A 10,169-nucleotide genomic window follows, 5' to 3' on the forward strand; every position below is an offset into this window, starting at 1 on the left:
TCCGCCAAGCGGAAAGTGATACACAAAGCCTTGTCAAGCGTGTAGGGAAAAAAACGCGACGTTTACACGGTTTCTTCATCTGTGCGCACCATTCCACATGATATGAGGCAAGAACTACTACACTTCAAAGACCTCCTGATCATTAAACTGAGGCAGAAACAGCCACTGCAAATATCTGCTCTCTATAAACCAGCTATTCCCCAAACTCATACATATAGTAGCTCACATTGTACACCCTTTGATGTTCTCCATAGAAGATGCAAGGTTATTATGCAGAATTACACCCATCAGAATAACCATTGGCATGTATGGAATGTATTTAACTCAGAAACACTCCTTTTCCATTTCAATAACACTGGATCCACAGTGATTGAAATCACTGTAGCTATGCAACCTCATCATCAAGGTTTTGGAGGCTCCTTGTTCTTGACATAAAACAGCTGCTTCATGGGGTTGTTTCGAACAAGAAAGATGCCATACTGCTGTATTCAAACAGCTGTGCATAAACACCAGATGCTCAGCAGGCATCTGCTGAGTCCATATGATCTGTGTCATTAGTTTGGATTCAGGTGGAAAACGACAGCAATACATAGGTGCATATTTTTGCTTATCTCTTGCAAAGCGATGTTCACTTTGTGCTGTTTAGCTAATTGCCACATTTTAACGTAAACTTTATATCCCAGAAATTTCAATTGCAGTTTCACTGCATCCAAAAACATCCAAAACAAAATCACACAAACCGTACTCTATAACTACTTTACATCTCATATACATCCACGTTGGCTCATGGCCCTGTATGTATGTGTGTGTGTATGTGTGTGTCTTCTAGGACCCCAGAAGCAAGCACAAGTTCAAGATCCACACATACGGTAGCCCCACTTTCTGTGACCACTGTGGCTCCCTCCTCTACGGACTCATCCACCAGGGGATGAAGTGCGACAGTAAGTCCCAACTCTGTGTATGTTTGTGTTTGTGTAAGAGCTCTACCAGCTCTAGCTGGAGTACAGCAGCAGTCCCTTGAGGTGAATCTCCAACACTTACACTCTTTCCACAGACACAGACGCAGACACACACACCAGTTAGATTTAACCTTAACCCCAATATCCCTTCATCTTCCTCTCCCTCTCTTTCCAGTCTGCTTCTTCCTAATCCTGGGCTCTCTCTTTCTCTCTCTCTCTCTCTCTCTCTCTCTCTCTCTCTCTCTCTCTCTCTCTCCTCTCTCTCTCTCTCTCTCTCTCTCTCTCTCTCTCTCTCTATCTCTCTCTCTCTCTCTCTGTCCACCCACCTATTTTCTCTATGTCCCATGTATTCTCTCTCTCTCTCCCTCTCTCTCTCTCTGTTCTTCAATCCTGAGGGTTCATGCTTATCTTCCTCTCCTTCCTCCACTTTTTCTCTGTTACTTAATTCCCCACCATCACTTCTCTCTCTCTCTCTTGCGTGCTCTCTCTCTCTCTCTCTGCCTCTCTATCTCCCCCTCTCTCTGCTATAATTCATCATTCTGTGTCAGATATCCCTTTTTCTCTTCTTTCCTTTATTTTTCCTCAACACACACACAGACACACAGACACACACAAGAATGCACATAGATCAGACACGCATAGTCACACACTTACCACCCTCATAGGTCTCACAAACACACTTGCCTGCTCACACTCTTTGTTGCCCTTCCACTTCCACTCTCCTCAACAAACACATACACCACACACAGAAAGATATATACACATACACAAATACTGTTAACCCCCACACACACACCACCCACTCAGATCTCTCTCACTCACTCGTTCCATCTGTGGGTGTCTCTGTCTTATCACAGACAGTAATGGGAGTGCATTGATATGTGGCAGGGCAGAGCAGCTTTAAAAGGAAGAGAGAGAGAGAGAGAGAAAGAGAGAGAGAGAGCGAGAGAGAGAGTGAGGGAAAGTGAGGGAGAGAGGATCCCCTTCTCTCGCTCAGCCCAAACCGTGTCATGACCCCTATCTCTCTGAGTAGGAGAGATAGGGGAAGAGAGAAAGAGTAAGAGAGAGAGACAACAGCAGACGCAGGAGACCAACGAGAGGAGTGGATTGATATGCAAAAACAACTAATGAAATACAAGGAGTGAGAGAGAGAGAGACAGAAAGAGAGCGAGTGAATGTGAATGTGTGTTATTGGTGGAGATGTACAAGTTCAAGAGAAGAGGGGGGGTGTTGAAAGACAGAGCGGGAGGGAGGAAAGGATAGAAAAGGGCAGAGGAAGACCAAAGTAAAAGAAAGATGGATGGGTGTGAAGGGCGGCAGGAGGAGGGGTGGAAGGTGAGAGACAGACATGCTGACAGGAGATTGGAGAGCAGCTCGCAATAGACGGAGAGGAAATTATCCTCTCAACCTCAGCTATTTCTGCCGAGTGCACTGGGTTTTTTGTTTGTGTGTGTGTGTGTGTGTGTGTGTGTGTGTGTGTGTGTGTGTGTGTGTGTGTGTGTGTGTGTGTGTCTGTGTGTCTGTGTGTCTGTGTTCGTTTTGGTGTGGTGGGAAAGAAACACAGAAGTAAATGTGTGAGTTAGACTCACCGCACTGACCGTAAAGCACTAATTTGGAGCACAACATTATTTGTGCACGCTAAATCAGTATTAATTATCAATTATTAATCAGAGTAAAGGAGCGCGTGTAACGTAAAGTGTTTGGAAACGTTTTGCATGAACCGCATCTGCACCGATATGGAGGTCTGTGTTTATACGTGGCCAGTACACCTCCCGCTGTCAGTGTTTATCCCTGTAGTGGTTGTTTATTTACACCCGTGCCAGTGTTCACACTCACACTGTAACCAGCCACATGGCCAACCGAAGCCTTTCGCGGACCACATGTGATGTGTGTGTGCATTCATTCTGTTTGTGTGTGTGTGTGTGTGTGTGTGTTCCCCTTTCCCCCAGCCTGCGACATGAACGTGCACAAGCAGTGTGTGGTCAACGTTCCGAGCCTGTGCGGGACAGACCACACGGAGCGCCGCGGACGCATCTTCCTCAAGATAGAGGTCACGGGCGACAGGCTGCACATCACAGGTGGGACCAGCACTGGGCGGGACGCCGCTTCCACTACTGTACACTGGGAAATACTGGAAACGTATTCTCACACACACCGTTCTGTTTATCGTGTGTTGTGTTGTTCATGATGTATATCAAATATTCTATTCATCATATTTTCACTTTCTGGATGCGTTTTTTGCTCACACGTTTGTTATATTTGTTCTGTTATATTTGTTCTTATATTTATGAGTCGTTATGTTTAGCGCTGTTAAATGTCAAACTGACAATCATTTGGACATTTTCTTTGATATTTGCAGCAGTTATCTGCATAAAAAAGAAGAACATTGATATTGCATACTTATATATTTAAAAACTACATTCAAAAGCATCTTCTCAAAAGCAACCCAACCCAACGAGTGGGTTGGGTTGCCGGTTAAAATTTTCCTCTGTTCTTACGTTCATGAGCAAGTCATTCAGCCCTTGTGCGCTCCTGTTTGGCTGTCATTAGCCGTCCACAACACAGCCTCCATGGCAGTGAATGTGAATGCATGTGTCGATGAATGAGAGTGCATTCATTTGCACTTTGAACAGCCCATCGGGACTCTAAAGTGCTGGGTGATCAGTGATTACGGTGTTTGTCTGTTTCATGGTATGATGTATTTTAATGGACATGAACTAGCAACCACTGAAAGGCCAGAGAGAGTGACAGAGAGAGCAACAGAGAGAGAGAGAGAGAGAGAGCGAGAGTGAGCATGAGGGAGAGGGAGAGAGAGAATATTTTGCGTGGAAATCTGAAAAGAGTTTAAAGGTTGAACGGACATTTCAACTGTGGTGATGATGCTTTCACAGGTAAGGTCTGATCTCGAAATGAACGTGAGTGTTAAGAGCACGGCGGTGCTTGGTAGCAGTTGTTGATGGATTCAGACTCAACAGGGGCATGTTACTGTCGAGTGGGAAGGCATAAAAGGTTGATTTAAAAAGCGGTTGGAATCCAGCTTCCAGTTGGGGTCATTCCTGGTAGAGAATGGTGGAAAAATAAGATGAAAAGCAAATCTTTGTATGTAAGTGTGTGTGTGTGCGAATATTAACTGTACTTGTGTCTGTAATGAGTCAAATGAGCAGCACCTTTGGGTGACACATTTACAGTACAGCGATCCCCTCCACAGACCTACTCAACAAACCTTCCCTCACTCTCACACTCATACACACACACACACACACACACACTCATACACAAACACACATACACCAACATCAGGATTGCTGCTGCAGTAAAGTAAGTTTAAAGTGGGAAACAAAATGAGGTTGTGTTTGTGAAGAGGAGGTCCTAAATTATTCACTGAGAGGGTTCAGAATGATTGGTTGATGTGATGCTGTGTGTGTGTGTGTGTGTGTGTGTGTGTGCTTGTTACCACCTGTGGATGGTCCACGTCAGTCCTGATTGGGCCATCAACACAGAGAGATAGGAGAGAGAAGGTGAGAGAGAGAGAGAGAGAGAGAGAGAGAGAGAGATAAAAGAGTGGGTGGGAAAGAGTGGGTGAGAGATACAGGGGAATAAATAGTGAGAGAGAGCAATATCGAATTGGGACAGATATGTATTCACTGCGTCCATGACGTTGCTGGATATCGCAAGCATCACGTGTTTGACACATTGTGCGTTTAGCTTGCCACCAATGATTGGATCGGCAATGCTGTGTGAACCAGCACCATGAATACAGTTCAGCTTCATTCAAGTAGCCCCCCCCCCCCCCCAAAAAAAAAAAACTCCATTGTATCTAATATTGTATCTATCCTTTCTCTCTAAGAACCCCATATTATTCTTATCAGAAAAGCCCATTGTTACTTACTGGAGGGAAGGGATGATCAGTATTACTAAAGGTGGCACTGGGAGTTTTGTTGGCATGGTTACCCCTAGTCGTTGTCTCATCATATTATTCTAAGTGATCCCCAGAAACTGGAACCGGATTGACTGAATCCCACAGATGTTGATAGAGCGAGATGGGCCTTGAAGGGGCAGAAACAGAGAGAGAGAGAGCGAGAGAGAGAGAGAGTCTGTCACCATAAAAATTGACAAAAGTACATTTCATTTGTTTCTGTCAGGGTTCCCATTCATACAGAGCAGAAGGTCAGGTTTTATTGATATACATATATACAGTCATTAAATATCGCTAACTGTGTCTAAAAGCTCCCTGCCATATCGAGACAACACCTGTTACGGGGCATATGTCGCAAACGGTATAGCGGAACAGACAAAAGTCAATTTCAAAACACAACCACTCTTTCCCTGCTTCATCCTTCAGCCATCTCCTCATTCTTCAGCCCTCTCTTCATCCTTCAGCCCTCTCCTCATTCTTCAGCCCTCTCTTCATCCTTCAGCCCTCTCCTCTCTCTCCCCCCCACCGATCTCTCACCCTCACACTCACGTCCCTCCATCGCCTGCCTTCCCCCTCTGCGCGTGTGTTTTTTTGGAAACTTGTTCCGCTGTGTGTATGCAGTGTTCCCTGTGTCTGCCAGCACCCCCCTGAAGTCCCCACACTGCTGAGTCTGTCTGACCTCGTAGTACCGGCCATCTGCCGGGGCCGGGTCGGTGAATCAAGCATATCAACGGGGCGGGGGGGGGGGGGGGCTGCAGCCACTGGCCCTGGATCTCGTCCACTGTTTCCATGCTAGCCCGTCGCTTCGGCGCCTCGTTGTTATCCGCAGATCGCATCCGCCACTCTTCTCCGGTGACCCGTTTCTAATTGGATGTTTGACCAGAAATACAAAGGAAATTACATTGTACCTAGAAGGGGGCAAGGGGGAGGAGGTGAGGTCACAGCGGCCGCGGTCTTGTTCTCCAGACCTGTCTAGGCAGTACGGTAGACAGTACGGTAAGGAAGGCACGGAGGTGGTTGCGATGAAAATGAGAGGTGGAGGAAGAGAATGCATGGATTATGGATTGCAACGTATAAGAGAGGACAAGAAGAAAAAACGTGTCTGTTCTACCCCCCCCCCCCCCTCACCCCCGCTCCCAGTAGGACTGATGTTGATATGATCACATCTTTCCTGGAAAGAAAACAGTCTTGCCTCCAAGGCTCCTCCCCAGCACGCAAACATGCACACACACACACACACACACACACACACACACACACACAGGTGAGTACGCACACACAAACACACACACACACACACACACACCATGAGTTGACCTTTTTTCATCCTACCATCTCTTTTTCTCTCTTTTATTAGATCTCACACATTCACTCACACACACACTCACCTCTCCCTTGGTATCTGATCCAAGCTTTTCATTTGGGTTATTGCTTACTTTCTTGCAGCCATATATGTTTTATTTTGTTATTTGAAATTTGCCTGTTTCTTTTTTTTTCTACTGTGTATCTTCGTCCCTGTCCCATTTCGTCTTTATCATCTCCTCCCCTTGATTCCCCTTCTCATCTATCTCTCTGTCTTGCTCTCTCTCTACCTCTCCATCTCTCACTCCATCTCTCTCTATATTCCCCTACTCACTAACTCACATGCACACACGTGCACACACACACACACTCACATACACACACACACACACACACACACACACACACACACACACACACACACACACACACACACACACAGGAGGGGTCCTGCAGTGGAGCGGCAGTGACCTGGCCTCAGGTTCAGAGCCAGGGCTCCCAGGAATATGAGCTCCTTTCTCGGTCACACCCTGCCTCACAGGGCTGGTCCTGGGGGGAGAGGGAGAGAGAGAGTGAGAAAGAGAGAGAGAGAGAGAGAGAGGGTTAGAAGAGCAACTATGTATGTATGGTGTATGTCAGAGCCAGCTCTGTCTTCATCCATGAAGAACACATATATATTTAAACACACACCCTTGCAACAGACACATTATGCACACATAGTACACCCACACACACATTTGATTGATTTCAGGGTACAAAACATAATATAGGACACATGTTATAAACATACACATAGCACACACATAATACATGTTATTTTATACTGCAAAATACCATACAAATAACTATCATACACTGTCATACATTATGATATACCTAGATATGCAACGGACCATTTAAAATGGCAGGCTCTCCTGTATCCAAGCAACAGCACACAGTGGATAGGGTCTCTGCGCACGTGTGTGTGTGTCTGTGTGTGTGTGTGTGTGTGTGTGTGTGTGTGTGTGTGTGTGTGTGTGTGTGTCTGTGTGTGTGTGTGGCTGTGTGGGTGTGTGTATGTGTGTGGCTGTGTGGGTGTGTGTATGTAGGTGTAGGTGTGTGGGCAGTGTGTGGGGTGGGTGTGTGTGTGGGCTTCTTTGTTGAGGGAGGGGGGGGTGTGGGTGGGTGGTTGTGTGTGTTTGTTGCACAGGAGTGTTTATTTCTGTGCATGTTAATGTCACCACTGGACATCAATGGAAAGAGAGGCTCTGTTTGGACCGGCATACATTATGTCTGCGAGTCTGTATGTGTGTGTGTGTGTGTGTGTGTGTGTGTGTGTGTGTGTGTGTGTGTGTGTGTGTGTGTGTGTGTGTGTGTGCGTGTTTGGATGTGTGTTTGTGTATGTGTCAGTGTGATTTGATTAGGGAAAGCTATGGAGAAAGAGAGAGATGTGTGTGTGGTTGTCTATGTGTACCCACATACATACAAGGTGTGTGTGTGGGTGTGTTATGAAGAGGATTGTGTGATAACATGTGAGTACAATGAGCTTCATGGATATGGTCAAAATCTTCTATCACTACGTAGGTAATTGAATATCTCTAAGATATATCTTTATGTTTTCTGGTAATTCAAGCAGCAAATACACATGGTAAAGCCTACTTCTGTATACTCTCATTTAACTAAAGTGGCAAAAAGTCAAATTTTAACTAGCTCGTACCTTGAAACTACCAGGACATAGCCATCAATGCTGATCAATACTGATTTCTATAATGTTATCAATGAAATCAAATCCTATAGAAGAAGATATATTCGTCAAATATAAATGGGTGGCCAGCCCGTACCTCTCTCTTTGTTTTTCAAGAATCTTACTACGACCCTCCCAAAACCCCTTCCCCTATGCTATGTCTGTCAGTTCGAGTCACACGGTTGAGTTTTTGGAATTCTGGGAAGGGGTCAATCTTACACATTGTGCCTTTAAGAACTTTAACACAAATTCAACACAGCAGCTTCAAGCAAATCTATTGAGAAGATAATAAATAATGTAGTCCTAGCAACATGTCTAATGTCCAATTAGAACAGTTTAACGTAAACAGTAATTAGGGCCGGGTGATATATCACCCGGCCCTAATTACTGTTTACGTTACGGTGATATGGATTACGGTGATATGGACAAATATATATATATTTTTGACAACATTTTTACATCGTGATATCGATATAATATTCAACCCAGCCCTTACCACAGACCTTAGTGAACTTAATTTAATGACGTAACGGCAGCATCACCATGGCAATGACGAATGCCCCTGGGGCTGCAGACTCAGTGGAGGAAAGACGCAGGAGAGGATATAGATGGGAGATGGGATGTGTGTGTGTGTGTGTGTGTGTGTGTGTGTGTGTGTGTGTGTGTGTGTGTGCGTGTCTCTGTATGTGTGTGTGTGTGTGTGTGTGCGTGCGAGCATGCCTCAGTATGAGTGTGTGTGTGTGTGTGTCATATCACCCCCATCCTCAAAACCCTCCACTGGCTCCCTGTCCCACTCAGAATTGAGTACAAGGTCTCTCTCCTCACCCACCAGTGCATTCACGGACATGCCCCCCAATACCTCAAAGAACTCCTCACCCCCCACCCCACCACACGCACCCTCCGATCCGCTAATTCAAACACCCTCAAAACCCCGAGAACCAAGCTCCGCACTATGGGTGACCGGGCCTTCTGCTCTGCAGCTCCAAGGCTGTGGAACGCCCTCCCAGACCACCTGAGGGCCCCACAGACCACTGATGCTTTTAAACGAAACCTGAAGACCTATTTATTCAGGAAAGCTTTTTGCTAAATTTTAGTACACTTTGTCTTCTCTTAACTTTTCTTAACTTGTGTCCCTTTTTAAATTAAGCTTGTACTGTAGCACTTTGAGATTGCTTAAATATAAAGTGCATTACAAATAAAATTTATTATTATTATTATTGTGTGTGTGTGTGTGTGCGTGTATGTGTGTTTAACAGCTGTAATACTGTGAACCACCTTAGGGCTATTTCTGAGTCTGTCTGTACTTTTGGGTAAAGTAGAGACATTTGTATGTTTGGCTATTGACTGAACTCGGAGACTAAACATGATTGAGAATACATACCTTTGACTTGGCTTTGGCAGAGCTTGCTGTTCTGAAAGAGAGATGAAACGTGCCTCTATTGGATAGAAAGAGCTCCTTCTCTCACAGGGCTTTTTATACTATTTACCATTCAGTGTTTAAGGGATTTTTTCTTTAAATCATGACCTTTTGCTTGCAGGTTTTCATCATGCTTTCTGTTAATTTTGGATATTAATATGCTGTTATACTACTTTACAATTACGTGCATCATCTGTCCTATTCTATATCGTCTCTATTTGCATGAATGCATGTGTTTGTCTTGTGTACATGATGATACATGATCTCATGACAATAGGTTACCTACCTTACATGCTAACTAACTCATACCTCATACCAACCAATAACAGCTACTGACTTAATACAATGTACATTTATTATACCTCACTTCCTGTCCTTTTTATGCAGATCTTTTGTAATCCTTCCTTTATCCCTCCTAACATGCCTCCTATCATGTTCTATATACAGTGCTCTCCTATGTTAACCTTTATTCAGACCGTCAGTGACTGATCTCTAACATCATTTTAAACCATTTAAGATTTATTGAAGGTCAAGGATACACGTGAATATCTGACGGCTACAAACCAATGAAACCAATCAAACCAACCAATCAACCAATGATCCATCAAAAACATGGAACAATTAATTTATTAAATTATTAAATTATTAATTAAACATAAATACAACTGTGAATATCAACAAACATTGATATAAATAAATGCAGATACCATATCTTTACTTAGAATAGAATATAATTCTATATTTTATTTTTATATTAAGATAGACAGTCCAATAGATATGTTTGGTACATATTCTCTTTAGACATAGCCCTTTATGTACAGCAACTATAGCATGTGTCATTGGCTTGTGCTG

The 10,169-nt window shown here is 44.2% G+C and overlaps 1 protein-coding gene across 1 annotated transcript in view; it reads left to right on the forward strand.

Annotated features, from left to right (window-relative positions):
* Window positions 1–10,169, forward strand: part of prkcab (protein kinase C, alpha, b) — a gene marked incomplete at both ends in the record, with an annotated part of 102,092 nt that overhangs the window by 70,117 nt on the left and 21,806 nt on the right. The window contains 2 exons of the mRNA XM_084488855.1: window positions 830–941; window positions 2,909–3,037. Of these exons, the coding sequence (XP_084344981.1) occupies window positions 830–941; window positions 2,909–3,037 (241 nt within the window). The remainder of the gene's footprint in view (window positions 1–829; window positions 942–2,908; window positions 3,038–10,169) is intronic.

Source organism: Micromesistius poutassou, assembly GCF_964030765.1.
Source record: "Micromesistius poutassou genome assembly, chromosome: 1".
NCBI lineage: Eukaryota > Metazoa > Chordata > Actinopteri > Gadiformes > Gadidae > Micromesistius > Micromesistius poutassou.